Raw genomic sequence first — 18,830 nt, 5'->3', positions numbered from 1 at the left:
ACATTCAAATTATTTTACAAGTTCAATTCATCATGATTTTATCATTTAAAAATTTTTGAGAAAGAACCCATGGCTAGATCGGTGGATTGGAAACTTGATCATAAGATTTCTTTGAAAAACATTAAGAAGAACTTTCCAAGTGAAAGGTTACTTAAATATGAAGGATTGCCATACCTTTTTGTAGTTTAAAACCTCTTAAACTTTACGATTCATCCATGGAAAACACAGCTTGAATCTGTTCTTAAGCTTCACCAATAATGGTGGTTTCTAGAGAGAGTATTTCTTAGGAGGGAAAGGTTTCAATCTTCTGAGAGGATTCTAGAATGGGGTGATCACGTTTTTCCATAGCTTATGTACACCAAAAAATAGCTAAATAAACCTATTATAGTCAGGTTAGGACGTGGGGTGAATTTCCCATTCACCCCATCAACTAACAGCATGCAGCCTGACAGTTGCTAGCCACCTGCGAAGAAGACAGTGATGGGGCATCACAGCCATGACGGACTGTCACATGCCTACGTCGTTGGGTACTTAGAAAAATATTTGATTCATACCTTCCCAAGGAAATTCCTCTTCTATGAGACCTTATAGAGAGGCCTTTGGTGGCCCAACTATCCGTCATTGGGTCCGTCAATGGAAACAGCCCGGGCAGTGTCTTAGGCAACTTTGGGTCCTTCTTTTGGGGCATCTTGTGGGGCCCTTTAAAAGTCTTACACGGATGTTTTCAACATGATTACGAAACTTGAACAAGTTATAGACCTTCTACATAAATTTCATCCAAAACAAAGACCTATAATACGTCCAAACAGCCTTGGCCCCAACGTCATAGCAAATAAGTCATATTAAAAACATATTCATTATGCCATCTTTCATATACATAGAAACCAAACATAGGAACTATCCTATCATGGTACACATCTGCAATGTATTGACAAGGTCGCATACCCTTGCCCATACTAGTACACCTATAAAGTCATCCTAGCAAGGTATACATAACATACTTCACATACATATACTTTACATGCATAGTAGTGGACATTAGTGAATATGAGAACAACCTTTTATTTAGACACCATAACCAATACTACTTGTAACATGCATGTAAGTGAGAGTTGTGTTCATTGGTAAACATGATCAACTAATGGATATGAGTTTTTCCGTGAAGCATCCACCCTGTTAGACATTATTATACTTCAAAGAACATACCACGCAACACATAGTAGCATAGGAGGAAAGGCAATATAAACATTATAACCAAGGTTGCTACCTTTAGCTATTTACACTTTCATATAAGGGGTACATGGGTAGGGTCTATTAACCATTTTAACACATCAGTGGAATCACCAAAACAATACCCTAACATGAATATATGTATTCTCATACAATAGCCACACAACCTAGATGAAAACAAGATAGAAAAATAGGCACAATTACATCATAAGGTAATCATATAAATCACTAAATAATATATTCATCAATTTTCCTTCAAGTCCATTGTCAACACATATATAATGATAATAAAGTATAAACCGCCTCCATAAGTGGACCGTACCACACAATGCCATACAAGGCTTCATCAACATTACTATAGAGAAATAGAGAAGTAGAAGATTAGAGGAAATAAGCATTCTTACCAAATTCTCAACGTTTGATACTCATTGATCCATACACCTTGTATACTAATAATTCATTTATATGGAATTATATAAATGTAATTTAATTATATAATAAGCCATGTACAAGTTGCTACAAAACTATACTATATCATAATACAACACATCAACATACTAGGAAAGTAGAATAACATATATCATTAGCTAATTTCCCTTGCATTGATTTAGATAACATTTATTACATATTATAAGTCTAAGGAAGTACATAAACATACATTTAACCATATTGAAATCATGAATACATAAACTCAAGATTAAGGTGACAACATAGGCATTTAGGCTTATCGATTTGCTAGATTATAGATGACTTTATCAATACAATGAACTCTTTAAGTCTATAAGAAAAATTCATATTTTATCAACAATACACTCATTTTGAAGTGTCTATTTCGGTAGGAAATCAAGATGAACCATGTTTTATATAGCAACAACTCAAGATCCATCACACACTTAGCTGTTTGACTTCATAGCATAAAGGAATCTTAGATCAATTCATGAAATCCTTTCTTATATTGTTAATTAAGGATTTATACATAAATAAATTATCCATTATATAACCTAAAAAAGTATCTACAGAAGTTCATGCATAATCAAAACTCTACACAACCTATTTAACAATCGACTTCAAGGCAACATGTAGAAACATAGGTTATCCATGTTCAAATCTTCATATATTTATTATCATGGACTAATAATTATAAACTAACTTAAATAACAATAAACACAAACAATTATACGTAAGATAATCACTATTTTATTAAGAATAAACCAAAATCACAAAGCCCATGCAATAGCTACACCAATTTAGGAAGGAACATAGGTTCATCATGCAATTGGAGTGAAAGAACGTTCAAATCATTCTATTAAATTCAATTCATCATTCTTTAATCATCAAAAACATTTTGACAAAGAACCCATGGCTAGATCGGAAGATTGGAAACTTGAAAATAAGATTTCTGTGAAAAATATTGAGAAAAACTCTCCAAATGTAAGGTTACTTGAATATGAAGGATTGTCATACCTATGTTTAGTTTAAAACCTCTTAAACTTTTTAATTCATGCATGGAAAAGTCAACATAAATATGTTATTGAGCTTCACCAACAATGGTGGTTTCTAGAGAGAGTATTTTGTTGTAGGGAAAGGTTTCAATCTTGTAAGAGGATTCTAGAATGGGGTGATCACATTTTTGGTGATTTAACTACACCCAATAATTTCTAAATAAACCTATTATGGTCAGGTTAGGACGTTGGGTAAATTTCCCAAACACCCCTTTAATGAACAGCACGCAGGCTGCCAGTTGCAGGCCAATTGCGACGAAGGCATTGACGGGGCGTCACATCCATGATGGACCGTCACAGGCCTCCGTCATTGGGTAATAGGACAAATATTTGCTTTATATATGACCAAGTAAAGTACCTATCGATTATACCTGCTAGACGGGCCGTTGGTGGCCCAACGATCCGTCCTTGGGTCGATTAATGGACACTGCTTAGGTAGTGTCTTATGCAGCTTTGGGTCCTTCTTTTGGGGCCTCTTGTGGGGTAGTCCTACCCAGGCGCTTACAACGTAATTAAAATCCATAACAATTCATAGACATTCCACAAAAATTTCATCCAAAACAAACACCTATAAGACGTCCAAACAGCCTCGGCCCCAACATGACATACGATGAACGCCTTAGGGGCTATCTTTCGAACGCCATCGCTGTTCATGGGCGTTTTACCTCCAAAATTCACGAAGCATCATATAACAACATAATAAATAGTTTTAAGCTATTTCAATACTTATTAGACTAATTTAATGAAAATTTAAGCATGCATAGACATGTAGAGCACATAAGCGACTAGTCGTTGAACGTCTTGCTTGTCCCTTGACGTTCGACTTTTGAATCACTTCAAACTTTTCAAACGGACTCTAAACAATATCATAAGACAATTTAGGACCTTATAACATCATTATACACATGTAAACACATATTAGTCATCTAGGTGACTTAGTCAAACGTCTTAGTCGTCCTTAAGGTTTGACTTCATAGCTCTTATATTTTAGCTACTTCCTATATACTATATTCTAATCATATTTATTATATTATAAATTTAATAAAAACACGTTAGTATCTGGAAACCTTATCTCATTTTCGGGGTCTTACACTTTTTCCCAAACATTTTGGTTCAGGCCATTCAGGAGATGCGTAGTCAAACATTGAAGAAGAAGAGTTGGGTCTTTCCTAATTCTAATAATGAGTCCTCATTATTTCAAAGTATAAAGCCACTCATAAAGCCTTGTTGTTTTTTTCTGTGTTTTCAGACTATTATTCCATTCTCATGTTGAGACTTTCATTGTAGCTTACATGGAATATTGTAATAGACTAAGGGTTATGCCCAAACTATTATGATTTATTATTAGATTGTTTAATGTGAGACAAAGTATTAGAATAAATTCCTATATGTTGTATGTTGTGAGAGAAACCCATGTATGCTTCATACGTAAATGTGTAAACCTCCTTTCTATATAAGCAATGCTTTTTAATTTTCCCGTATTTTCTTACCTATGATCTTCTATGACAAACTCTAAGGGATTGTCCTAGTCCATGTAGAGGCCGACGACAACGGTAACTACTAGGGTGTACTTCGGGTCATTACACCCTTATCTTGACTCCTCACATTAGGACAATCCTTGATTTCATAGCCTTATTTTCTACAACCAAAACAATTTCCTTCCCAACTAGATATTCACCCTTATGTTTCTCCCACACTTGGTACAATTTGATTTATCACTTGGTGAATTTCCACTTATACGGTTTCGGGACGTAGGGGTAGTTACCCTATACTTGGTTGCCTTAGGTAAATTTGAAGGAACTTGGTTGGAAACTATCTTCTTGAACCAAGTCTTGTCTAGATTTTAAAGCATTCCCTGAGAAGTACCTGCCTCATTAGACTTGGCCCTTATGATCTCCTATTCCTTCCCTTAAGTCGAGTCTCCTCGAATTGTTGAGCATGAACAATCAACTTAGAATGACACTCTTCAACCAAATCACCGGACACTTCGGTAACAAAGTGACTCATTTCATCCCTTTGGTTAGACACAAAAGTAGGAGCATACTTGGAAAATTTCGTGAACTTCAAGGAGTACTATTGCACACTCATACCTCATTGACGAAGGTTGATGAATTCTTCCCCCTTCGCCTCCCTCTTCTACCTAGGAAATAAAATATCAAGGAAAGCCCTACTAAACACCTACCAACTCTCAAGGCCCTATTCTCTCTCCATTGGTATACCTTGCTTGAGATACATCCTTGAGTTCAAAGGAAGCTAACTCGCCCTTTTCATTTTGAGTAAACCCCATAGCATAGAGACTCTTTTACATCTCTTCAATGAAGTCTTGAGGATCTTCATTGACTTTAGACCCATCCAACATAGGAGGTTCCACCCTCATGATACCCTCAAGCAGGAAGCTATGGTACTAGCATTTGGTTGAATATGAGCTCTAACCTCTCGATTGGCTCGAGTCGTCATAGCTTGTGCTTGAAAGGCTACCGCTTGTGAATAGGTAATCATATCTTGAGCCAAAGTAAAAAATTCCCATTTATCTGTCCATTCGTCATAGGTGGAGGAATGACCAGAGCTTGTTCCTCGGGAGGCACTTATTTGTCTTGTGGAGGGACTTGGTTGCCTTGAAGAGGAACTCCTAAATTAGCCAAATGTGCCTCCACTCTCCTTGCGGCTACATGTCTTATAGTCATATTTTATATACATAATAAAAGGAATAGAAATAGAGAGGAAACATAGAGTTTTAACTCTCAAGGCATGACGTTCAAGACTACCAATAAGTGAGAATTCCTAAATGTAATATAGCCTCTCATTCATAAGTGTGGTGTACTACAAACCCATGAACCGGACTCTATGTAGATGTGGTTCAATGAGACATAAAACCTAAGATTTCTTTAAACTCATGCTCTATACCAAGTTTTTCACAATAGGGGAGAACCACATAGATGTAACTGGTGTCGTCATCCTCAAAGAGGACAAGACTAGCCTCTTAGAATTCATCATTGCATTTCATTGGATAAAAAGTGTGGAAAATTAAAACTTTTCATATATATCTATATCGTAAGGTTTACACACACCTCTCAAATACTACATATGGAATTCACTTAGACGCATCACATATGAAGCATAAATAGTCTTCTTATTTTAAAAAAATATACATAGGAATTAGGCTAACACTTTGTCTCATATTGAACAATCTAAACGAGTAGAGATCTTGGACATAGCCAATATAAATTAAACATGCCAATATAGGCTTACATCAACATCCAAATGATAAAGGAAATAACAATGTCTTTATGACAATACAAGTTCAAAGCTAGAATCTAGAAATAGGTAAAATCCCCGAACAAGAGGACCTACCCAAAATTATAGAAAACAGACCGTCTTTCTCAATTGCCATTACATGAACTAATTGGTCGGAACCTACATTTTTTAGGGAAACATATGCCCATAAAACATTTAAATAATCTTAAAGGGACATTTCTTCAAAACCTGTTAATTTACTTTCAAAAGCCTTTATGTGATTCAAGAACACAAATGAACATATAGACACATATTCATAAAACAAAACCATATAAAATACAAGACCAACATTCTAGAGAAAACTCAAGTAAACATGTGTACTAGAATATTACAACACATAACCAAAACAACTATAACATAATGTCATAGCAACAAAGTATGTATAAGAGTTCATATCATTAAAACATATGCAAGACCATTACTCATAACTAATTACCAATATTACTAGTCCAATGATCAAGTGAATTCCAATAACCCCACTCAACCAAGTAGACAAAACAAAGGATCACAAGTATTGTCTAACTTCATATAATATAGCATCATGAGTAGCAATCATCATATATAGAAACATAGGCCTATAACATGTTCATAAGTTAAATCAACATCATATAAGTCATGAAAATGTAAAGACCACGTATTCATATCATTTACTTTATAACAACACAAGAACAACCTCCTAGGACATCCCTCAAAGTCAACTAGTGAAATGTATAGGTAGAGTCCCATACCCCTACCTAGACTAAGTCAAACCCCTAAAGTCACGATTAATATTGTTCACTTTATTACTTCATTTTAATTTTCCGAACAATTTTCTTTCACCAACATAGACTACATGAGTTAAATGTGGAACCTGTTGTCATGAAACCTTATACCGAAAGAAGGTGGACTCCTCGCAAAGGTTGTACCAAAACATGAATATAACATTTTAGGTGGATCTACTAGCTAGTAATCCTATGTGGAAACATAGTTAAAGAACTAGGAGACATTCTTAAGACCCTCTTTATGAACCATTTGATTGTAATCCTTATCTTATGAGAACCATTATTAACCTACCTTCCCATATTTGGAATGGGCACTCTCTCATAACTAGTTCATTCAGTGCTACACTAATGTCCCTTTTTGAAATGACTTTAAACCTTTATTAATCATCATAGGTTAGTATAAGTCATAGAGGACTAACCCCTTGTATGTTATAATCATGATATCATTAGAAATTGCATGAGAACTCCTTTCATATGTGTTATTAACACATTATGATCATCATGTCACAGTAAGGCAGATAAGTGATTCATAATCAAGCTTATATCATTACATATTAATATAATCTCCCTATCGATATAATCAAGACATTTCAATTATATTGATCATAACATAAGCTATATAATATACCCATATTCAACACTTAATTGGAATATCATCATCTAGTATAATTCATCATAATTGAAGAAAGAATTCATGATAATAATCACCTTCAGAAGCTTTCTTCCATGGTCTTACAATCGACCAAACATGTTCATCCAATAATAGTCTAAATAAAATCATACAATAGTAATTAACGCAAGAAATATGTCAATTACATCCTTAATATTCAATTAAACATCAATTCATAACCTAGGTGTTAGGGAAATAGGGTCAATTCATGATCTTTTCTTTTGAACTAGGTCTAACATGAAGAACTAAACTTATTCACCAATAATAAATAATAATTCATCCATGATAATCAAAATTATCAAGAAGCATATAATTTGAAAGATCAATTTTGGATTAGTAATGAAACCCGTGTTTTTATCACCTTGGGAAATAAATTTTGAAGAACCCTTTGGGGAAAGGAGTCCCAAAGGTGAAGAGTATCCATACCTTTATTGTACTTTAAGATTGATAGATAGAGTGATTTTCTTTCATCCCTATGCCTTTAACCTTGGTCTCCAAAGGAGTCTTCTTTAGGAAAAGAGAAAGTAGAGAGAAGGTGGAGGATTTGAGATTAGGAATTATATGTGTTGGGTTAAATTTATCAAGATGAGGTCCTTATATAGTTCCTTCATAAACTTACTAACAAAATATCAAATTAAATGATCCAAATTAAAATGTCATAGCAAAACCAGGGCTTACCTAGGAAACGTTGACCTACGGTCCGTAGGTTAGTCAACCCCCGCTGACACAGCGTACTGCTCATCCGTTCATGGTGTCAGAGACTTGGTTCCTACACCTTCCTTAGATATTTTACTTGGGGTTCAATGACATATCCATTTACAGATCATAGTTCTATCGATGTTTCGTCGATTGAATCGTCGATGGACACTACCTGAAATGGCAGTTTTTGTCAACTTTGAAGGGTCCTCCTTAAGGAACCATACGGTGGTCCATAGGGAATCATTCCGGGATGTTTTGACCTCAAAATTTTTTAATACATGTTTAACATCTTCTTACCAAGTTTCATTGTATTCCGACTCATAAAATCCCACAAAACATGTCACGACACACTAACAATTATTTCACCATTCACCGGACTTCATGAGCATTTCTTTACATTCTGACTCTAAAACTCCCTAAATGATTAATATGTAATATTTTCGGTCTTAAAATAGTGTTACCAACCTTAGTTCAACATGTGAGTCTCTATATTATGTCTTAGACTTTCAGTGTGTTACAATCGACAGAGGCATGAAGTGGGGCAAGTTTAGTAGATATGGAACTCTTCTCTATTATCCCTAAGATAGATCTTTCATATTTTGTATCCCTTGACCGAAATGATTGTGCTAGATGCCCTATATTTAGGAACATGACCATAGTGATCCTAATTTAATGAATAGATGAAGAAGCACATGGATTTTGTGAAGCAGGAGGATGAAATGAAGTACCTGATTGTGTTGGGCCCTCGGTGGGTGCAGAAGCATATAGAAATAAAAAGTTGACATCAATCTCTCGAGAATTATCTGCTGGAGATATCTCCTCCTATCATCTTCCTCGCGAATGTATTAGGGCTTAATATGCCAGCTGTCAATGCAGGAAGATGGGTTGACCTCAATATCCCTAGTGTTTCATGACACACTCCTGCTGGGCAGCAAAACTATATGATCAGGACAAGAAGTAACAAGGAAGTTTGCTTTTGTTTGGCCTTCATGTCGTTCACTTGGGATGTCTGCAACCCAAAGTGGATACTCATTATGGACATGATACAACAAAGGAAAGTTACCTTAAAGAGGTGTAGGACATACTCATTTAAGGATGACATGATGGTGTTTCTAATGAAATCAAACATTAATGTTGCAAGAATGATCAAATTGTGATTCTAAAAGTGCGAACACCTATACCTCTCTGAGTGTCCTCAGAAATCATAGAAGACAGCCACTCCATCAGCTCATCTAATGATGCAGCATGAGGCACTACCTAATAAGAATTTACAGAGTGCAGCGCCATTCTCTTCACTAAATCTATATGATATTTTTAACACTATAATTTCGTACCTAATACTGTAACTAACCTTACTGGTCGAAATTCACTTGCATGCTTCGTTGTCATAAGCACCAATGCTCCACAGGCTGCATACAACTCCCTGGCCCAATAAAGAATATATCATCCTCGGGGCCTCGTGAATTTCTCAAACATATGGAAGTGTAAGATTTGTGGGACGTCAAGGTACATGTCTTTCTGTCCCTCCACAAAAAAAGAGTTTTTCCTCAATGATGGTTATCCCCCCATCATTCTTAAATCTTTTTAGTAGACACGGTGGATGCGCTAGAGTTGGCATGGGGGCCGATGGAGATATATGGGTTTGTTCAGGAGCTGACCCAAGAAGAGTTGTGGTTGATGTATCCCTGAACGAAGTGGTTGTGTCTAATGAAACTCAGGAGGATTATGGCCGAGGACGATTTCTGAGTTCGTTTGTTGTGTGGTCAATCGTTTGTCCTCTTCATGCTCATTCCACTCAATAGTGGTTTCATTAGTTGCTCTTTACTTTACCGTGTTTTTCTACTTTTTTGCCTTAGCCTTCTTTGAGTTCTTCTCCTCTCCTCTTCAGAGTATTTTACCCTACTTCATTCATACAAATTCCTTGTGTACCCCACTTTTGGGGTTGCATGTTTTGATTGGTGCATTCCATATTTGCAAATTTTTTCAATCAATCAAACAAAACATTCAAGTTAACACAGAAAATCTATCACATGAGACTTCCCCAATCTAATTGGTGAATCGCCAAACCTCTTTATCAAGGTAGGTGGAGCTTTCTTAAATATTTGTTTAGAAATTTAGGTGAGTACGCAATGGAATGATCCAATCGGCGAGACGCCAGACACTTTCAACTATCGTGAACTTATCCACTGAAAGTTACTACAATGGAGTGTTAATGAGGGGCATGCTAACGGTGATTATAAGTATATTTGGAGATCACTAGGTAATTTCTCCAATCATCAATGTGTCCGCCATAGGTTAAAGATCTCTCATAAGGCATGAAATAATGGAGTAAATTACTAGTTGTCGAACCGTCGAGTAATTAAGCGAGCTTGACCAAGCTCACAAAATGACTCAACATGCCTACTTTTCTAAACCGGCCTTACAAGTCCAAAAAACAAAATCAATGCATGTGTATACTAAATTTACAGTAGACCCATACTTTTAGTCACCGCGGAATACTCAGACTATATCGCATTTAGAATCTTTGGCTATTTAACTATGATGACCCTTAAGTTACAATCTCTATGTTCCATAACTACGTGCCACCGTAGATTTTCGATATATCTATCTATCTTTAACATTCCATAAAATGTACTCATCTAGTGAAGAGTCTATTAAGTTTTAAGAATACGTGTTGGGGTACATAGGCATCCCAATGCCCAATATTGAGTAATAATACACATATTAGAGAATATTGGCTTAAGTGTGTTAGCCTATATCTAAGTATTAAGACGTACTTTGATGTTCAAATTCCCCAATATTAATTTCTTAGTTGTACATATTCAGTACGAGGCATCAAAGTGTCAAGCCTAGGCACCATTGCACATGATCATTTCCAATGATCATTTAGATTAAGCACTGCCCAAGGACATAGTGAGGTTCTTTGGACAAAAAATATGAAAGCATGAGTGCAAGATAAAAGCAACCAAGCCCAACCAAATTCGGTTAGGGTGGTTGTAACCACCCGAAAATGACTATGCAAAGTAATGTCTAAACTTACCTAAAATACATAGATTAGACCGGGGTTACTCAACTTGATGCCCGTGGAACCAGACCTCAGAACCTTTGCACCAGCCAAGCCAACTAACTTGGTGGGTTAGTTGAGCTAGGCAGGGTTTGTTCTAGCCATGTTGGGTACCCGAATACTAGGATTCACCCGTATGAGTCTCTACCGGACATAGAGGGTTAGTCCTAGGTGTTAAGGGTTTTAGGGGTAAAAGATAATTCCAGGGCTAGAGGTACTTTTGTAATTACCTTAGGCTGATATTTAATTAAATAAATAAGGGATTAATTAGTCAAAATGGTCTTGTTTGCGAACTACGAGAGGTCAAGTATTAGGGTCGTCATGCTTGGAATGATCTGTCATACCAGTCGTTGAGGGTATTGAAGAGACCAAAAAAAGAATTTGTGAAGTATGGAACGACAGAGTCCATGACGGCCCATCGTGACCATGACAGTCCTTCACGAGGTCCCTCGACCCAGCCGTGTTTTGACAGATTTCAATAATTAGAATCTTTCTTTTATTAGGTTTTGTTTTTATTATATATAATTTGAAAAACCTCATTTTTGGGGTTAGACTCTTTGATAGTAGACTCTTTGATAGTAGACGTTTTGATAGTTAGACTTTTGGATAATCTTTAGTTCTCTTGTTCAAGTATTGAAAGATTAATTTCAGCAATTGTTACACTTTTTCATGATTTGATTGTTGTTGATTTTTTTTATTAATGAAGTAAATTTCGGGACATTATTCTTTCTCATAAAAGTAAGTGCATGAATTCTTATATTAAATATATAGATAGTGTGATTATAACCAAGGGTAACTGAACTCCATAACTAGGGTTGTGGGAACCATAAGTGAATAATGACGTTAAAACTAACTAAAATAGAAATTCAAGATTAGTGTCTTGCATGTATTGATAATTCTTTCGTTTAGAAGTCTTTTAACGGATGGCCAACGTTAGAACTCGCCTTAATGCTACTTGCCGGACCAAGGAGGTAAATAATAGGAAAAGAATTATCAACATAAATTTAGTGTATACTATCTAATAGGCTAGTATCGATTGGTACGAGGTAATAACTTAGTCAAATATCGAATAAAATGCTTATATGAGGTAAAGGTAAGCGTTAGTATAGCAAAACACGTAGCCAGACAAAGGGGCAGAGTGAAATTTTCTAGATGCCAGACCAAGGATTTAGAGACACATAACTTGTCACTTTACATGCAAGATACTAGGAGAGAATTGTTATAGTTAGCTTTATCAAGTTAGGAACTTGTGGGAAACACTTAAGTCCTAGTTACTTTTATTAATTGATTAAGCTCCAAGATTTGAATTTGTTAGTTGTTTACTTTAATCTTGTAATTCCTTTTATTAATTTAGAAATTAAACCCCCCCCCCCCCCCGTTGTTTTCTAGGAAAATAATTGACTAAATAATAGTAATAATAGAATAAAGTTAAGTCTGAACTATTTTCCTCGTGGGAACGATCCCAACCTCATTAGTTGGGTTCATTACTTGATACGACCGCTTTACTTCTTATTTGAGAAGTAAGTTTGAGCGTATCCGAGACTAACCTTTAAGGTATTTAGACAACATCAGTTGTATTCCAAATTAAGCAAGTGTGAATACTGGCTTAGATCTATAAACTTTCTGGTTCATGTTTTGTCCGATCAGAGGAAGATTTAGGCTGTTAAAAACATTCCAAGACCTCTTACTCTCACTGATATCCGTAGCTTTCTCGGATTGGTTAGTTACTACTGCAGGTTCGTGGAGGGTTTTTCTTCCATTGCTACCCCACTAACAGCTTTGACGAAGAAGAAAGCTAACTTCGAATGGGCAGAGACTTGTGAGAAGAAGTTCCAGGAGCTTAAGGATAGAATCACTATTTATTGTTAGAGTTACACTATTTATTGTGACACATCTATGGGTTTTTTTTGGATTGTATTTTTATGTAGGGTGGTAAGGTAATAGCCTACGCGTCAAGACAGCTCAAGGTTCATAAGAATAAGTATCCCACTTATGACCTGGAGCTGGACGTTGTGGTGTTTTCATTGAAGCTATGGAGGCATTACTTGTACGAGGTGCATGTGGATGTGTTCACAGACCATATGAATCTCCAGTACGAGTTCATGTAGAATGAGTTGAATCTATGTCAGCGGAGATCGTTGGAGCCGTTAAAGGACTATGACATGAGTGTCTACTACAATCCAAGGAAGGCAAATGTTGTAGTTGGTCCTTTGAGCAGGTTGAGCATGGGCAGTACAACACACGTTGATGAGAAGAAGGAGTTAGTGAAGGATGTGTAAAGTCAAGCCAGACTGGGTGTGCAATTGATTGACTCTTCTAGTGGGGGTGTTTAAGTTCATCCTAGTTCTTAATCATCCTTGGTAGTTGAAGTCAAGAAGGGTCAGCATCTTGATCATATGTTGATTGAGTTGAAGGACTCAGCACTGATAAAGATGAATGAATCTTTTGCTTTGAGAGGTGATGGGATACTTAGGTAGCAGGACTGGCTGTGTGTACCGGATGTGGGTCATTTTTGGACCAAGATAGTTGTAGAGGCCCATGGTTCCAGGTATTCAATACATCCAGGTTCTACCAACATGTATCATGACCTCAAGTAGATCTATTGGTGGGATGGAATCAAGAAGGACATTACTTAGTATGTGGCCAGGTGCCCATATTAACAGCAGGTTAAGACGAAGCACCTTAAGTCTGGTGGTCTCACTCAGATGATTGACGTTCCAACATGGAAGCGGCATGCCATTAACATGGACTTCGTTGTTTGTCTTCCAAAGATGGGAGACAACATGACACTGTATGGGTTATTGTGGACATAATGACTAAGTCTGCCCACTTTATCCTATGAAGTCTACTTACAGGGTTGAGGATTATGCGAGACTCTAAATTTATGAGATTGTGAGGTTGCATGGGATTCCTTTTTCTATCATTTCGGATAGAGGAGATCAGTTAACTTTGCATTTTTAGAGATCCTTGTAGAAGAGCTTAGGCACGCAGGTAAAGATCAATACTTCCTTCCATTCTCTGACATATTGGCAAGCAGCGCGCACCATTTAGACATTAGAGGATATTTTGAGAGCATGCGTGATTGACTTCAGGGGTAGTTGGGACAACCATCTACCATTGATAGAGTTCTCATGTAATAACAACTATCACTCCAACATTGGGATGTCACCGTTTGAAGCACTACATGGTAGGAGGTATAGGTCTCCAATTGGGTGGTTTGAGGTTGGAGAGTCATCCATTTTGGGTCGAGATATGATTTATGAGGCCTTAGAGAAGGTTAGGGTGATTAGGGAGAAGTTTGTACTTCTTACAATTGGCAGAAGTCTTATGCAGATAACAGGAAGCGGCCTTTAGAGTTTGATGTTGCAGACAAGGTCTACTTGAATATATCACCCATGAAGGGGGTGAGGGTTCGGAAGGAAAGGAAGTTAAGTCCGAGCTACGTTGGGACATACGAGATTCTACAGCGTGTGGGTGAGGTGGACTATGAGTTGGCGTTTCCTGCGGAGCTAGCTTCTGTGGTCCCTGTTGAGATTTTATACCAACAAGACAAGCGACTAAGAAACAAGGAGGTTGCCACAGTAAAGGTATTGTTGATGAACCATCTTGTTGAGGTTTCTACGTGGGTGGTCGAGGCCGATATGAGATCCTGCTATCCTCATCTTTTCAGCTCCCGAGGATAGACTTCCTACTCTTAAGTCTAAGTTTCCATACCTCCTCTATTCTTTGTTGCTATTGCTTGACTTTGTATAGTAGTTATGTCATGATATGACTAGCATTGTGCTAGATAATTAGAAGTGCCATTCGGGGACAAATTCTCCTGGGGGGGTGGGGTAATGTAACAACCCAAAAATAGCTATGTGAAGTAATGTTTAAACGTACCTAGATGCCTAGATTCGACTGAGTTTACATAGCTTGATGCGCGTGAAACCAGACCTCAGAACCTATGCACCAGTCAAGACAGCCAACTTGTTGGGTTAGTTGATCTATGCAGGGTTTGTTCCAGCCATGTTGGGTAAGCGAATACTAGGATTCACCCGGATGAGTCTTAACTAGACTTAGAGGATTAGTCCTAGGTTTAAAGGGTTCTAGGAGTATAAAGGTAATTTCGGGGCTAGGGGTAGTCTTGTAATTAGCATAGGCTTATATTTAATTAATTAAATAAGGTATTACTTAATGAAAATGGTTCAAATCTTGGTGGTCAAACCCAAGTTTGACCGTACCTCCACAACTCAGGTTCAAGACGAGTTAGAAGCATAATGAGGCATGAATTCAAGGATTAAAAATTAGAGAAAATAATGATGGGCATTATAATACCTTAAAACATAATTATATTCTGATTTTTATAATTAAAATTGTGTTGAATGACTCAACAACAATTCCCACAAAAAGGGGCACACAACTCCTACTAGGAGTGTTCTTCTTGCGTCCTACTAGGAGTGTGCTTCTTGCGCACTATTAATTATTTAATTTACTCTTAAAAATGCTATAAGCTCTATCACACACTTCAACAATAGAATTTAAACGTAAAATATACTATTCTAAAAGTGTTCTTGGATGCATTCATTAAAAAACAAAATGAAGAATTCGTACGCCTAAGTGTTTTAACTAAAGAACTTCTCTTGCAAACAAGAATCAAAGCTTGTAAGAAAGGCTTGTGTGTGGGCTGGGTGTGTAGTTGTGTCTGGTTTTCAAGGCTGAAAATATATGGGTTTTCTTCTCTCTTGGCTCCTTTCTCAATAGTTCCCTAAGGTTTAGTACGGATTCCAATCGAAAAACTAAGGTTGTCCCCGTTGCATGCCCATGTCATTAATCCTCAGAATAGTGATGCATGCGTTGATATGTTTGCTGGTAGAAAATCTTAGGAACGTTTGTAATTGTGTGCAATGTGATGTTTCTTGAAAGCGTATGATCATTTTATGTGTGTACGACTATATGTATGTTTTATGTACACAATAATGATAGTTATCATGAGAAGCATATTACAGATTGTTTTCAAGAAAGTAGAGAATTAGGTTCTATGCGTTTGTTGTTTTATTAACATATGATGCTGAAAACATGATGTTCATTAACAAGAAAATAAAAGTAAATTCCTTAACGAATTGGTTAAAATTTAATGCATAACTATAAGCTAAAACACCTAAGATAAATGCAAAAAGAAAGTGAATTAAAGTCATATGTTAATGGAGTATAGTTTCAGATATTCTCTAGTAAAAATGCAGAAAAGTATATGCTGCCATTGAGGGGGAAACTCGACACCTTATGGTCCTAATACTAAGAGATTACGCCTTAAAATAAAATAAAAGAAAATGGGGTGAGAGAGGGGATTTGAACATGGGCAGGTTGAAAGATGCTAGGATTTAAATGAAAAATAAAATAGTGAGGGAAGGGGGATTCTAACTCGGCTCCTTGGCCAAGGGTGTGAGATATATAAATCTCGCACAAAAATAAAATAGTTAAAATTGAGAACACTGGGATTCTCTCATGCTCTATATGTAAGTGTAAGGACAATTTACACTTTATACATAAAGAAGAGATGAGAAATCATATAATGAGCTATGACTACCTCATGCTAGAAGCAAGCTTCTATTATGTGTGAGATGAATGTAATGGAACTTTATACTGGGAACTGATAGCCCATCTATGATTCATGATTCCTTGTTTAGGGAAGGCAAAACTTCGTGTAAATCTCATGAGATGATACTGTCCATTTAAGCGAGTATGGGTATCCTTATATCACCTAGTTTTAGAACCTATGCAACCAACATAGGGTTCCATCAGGGTTCATTTCCCTATATACGCTAGCATGTTTTGGTTTCACCTGGACAGTGATTCCACCACTTTTCTATGTGGGGTAGACACTGGATTTCATGAAGCTCACATGATCTAGTCGGTAAAAGTTAATGTTCCCGAATAAAGAATGAGGCCAACCTAATGTAATGCACAGAATGAAACAAATTGATACCAATGATTTTTGGATAGGATAATAAAGAGGTGAACTAGACTCAAGTATTTACACTAGGTCATTCTTGGTCATTGTGCAGTGAACCTGAAGAGAGTCCTAAAAAACATCCTAGGAATATAAATGAATGAAAAAGGAAGTACGTATAAATGAATGAAGCAGTCTCTATGTTTGCTAAAGAAGGCTCCTTAGTTGAGGTACCATATGTTGAGCCCTCATTTGGAAAGTCCTAATGTTAAATACGTGATTCCAAGGTCTCACGGCATATGAACGAATGATATGTGATATATGTATATACTAATTGAAATATGTTATGTGTTGTGCGCAATATGAAAAGGATGATGATGCATGTTACTCTCATAGCATGACTTTTCTAATCTTATTTAGCAAGTCCAACTGATTTCGCTTCCCATAACTCATATCGTTAGGAGAGAGCTCTTCTTAACCATGTATGTCTTTGGTGTGTACTTGCATACACCCATACTTTATACAAGTTTGTACTAATTCAATACAACCCTCTACTTTTAGGTGCAAGTGTAGATGGACGCTAGAGCTTACAAGACTATGTTGAAGCTATCTGGGCGTGAAGCATTCATCCGTACTTGGTAAGCCCTCATGCTTTCGAGGATGCTTATCTTTTATATTCTAGCCTAGTAGTAGACATTATCTAGTGGAGGGTGTTCCACTAGCATTTCTTTCTTATTTATTTTTAGACGTCATATTGGTGCTATTTTTGAAACTTAATATTAATGCGGTTATGAACTATTTCCTTCATTTGAATTTCTTATTATTATATGGTACTTGTGAACTGGTGTGAAATAATGTAATTCTTACAATAAAGTTTATGTATACTTCAAAGAAAACAAAAGTTTTAAATTTTCCACTAAGATTAACCTATACGGTGTAATGAGGATGTATATACACTTGTATGTGACATACGAGAGGTCAAACATGCCAGTTTTTGCTAGGGTCTAGACCCTAGTCGTGACAGGGGTCAGGGGGAAACCGTACGCAGGGCTCAAGCCACGTAAGTCCTATCTACCTAACCAACTCTAGGATCTAACTAACTTACCTAACTACCTAAATAACCTATGACGAACCGAAATTAACTAACTAGTGTGCCCAAAATTCGAAAACCTAACCGGGTGACACTAACCGGGTAACTAACTTAAGAAACATCCTAGTACCTAAAATAGGATGATCCAAAGGGCTTGATTATAGTCCTAATGACTTAGGGGTACTTTAGTAGTCATTAACTAAATTAGATTTTTATTTATTTAGCTTAAATTAAAAATCAAGGTCGAGACCCTTAGCTAATTTTCAGATTTTGCTAAGTCAAATGTTCTCCTATTTTTAGTAAATTTAGGAAGGGTATTTTGGTAATTCGCTAATTGATTTATTTAATTAAGTTTTAAGTTTAATTAGTAAATGTCAGTTCCGAAGACTTAGACTCGCGATTAATCAGTAGAAACCTCACGGGTAAAAGTAGTGAACAAGCGGGAGAAAAACAAAAAAACTCATAGGCGATTTCAAGGTTATTCTTCAAGGTTTTTGTTCAAAGTTCAAGGTGATCTTCATAGATTCACTTCTATTGTAAGGTATCGATTCTCTCATGGATTCCTTTCTCCATGAGGCTTTTCAAATGTTT

At 36.5% G+C, this 18,830-nt stretch overlaps 1 protein-coding gene across 1 annotated transcript in view; it reads left to right on the top strand.

Moving 5' to 3' along the window:
- The window catches only part of LOC138341919 (uncharacterized), a 44,699-nt gene extending 29,796 nt beyond the window's left edge, over window positions 1-14,903 (top strand). The window contains exons 3-6 of the mRNA XM_069294104.1: window positions 13,149-13,274; window positions 13,350-13,495; window positions 14,313-14,496; window positions 14,541-14,903. Of these exons, the coding sequence (XP_069150205.1) occupies window positions 13,149-13,274; window positions 13,350-13,495; window positions 14,313-14,496; window positions 14,541-14,903 (819 nt within the window). The remainder of the gene's footprint in view (window positions 1-13,148; window positions 13,275-13,349; window positions 13,496-14,312; window positions 14,497-14,540) is intronic.
- Window positions 14,904-18,830: the final 3,927 nt, after the last annotated feature.

The sequence above is a fragment of the Solanum lycopersicum genome, chromosome 2, assembly GCF_036512215.1.
Source record: "Solanum lycopersicum chromosome 2, SLM_r2.1".
NCBI classification, from domain to species: Eukaryota; Viridiplantae; Streptophyta; class Magnoliopsida; order Solanales; family Solanaceae; genus Solanum; species Solanum lycopersicum.
Note: the sequence above shows the minus strand (reverse complement) of the source record. Positions and strands in the feature narration are given on the sequence as shown.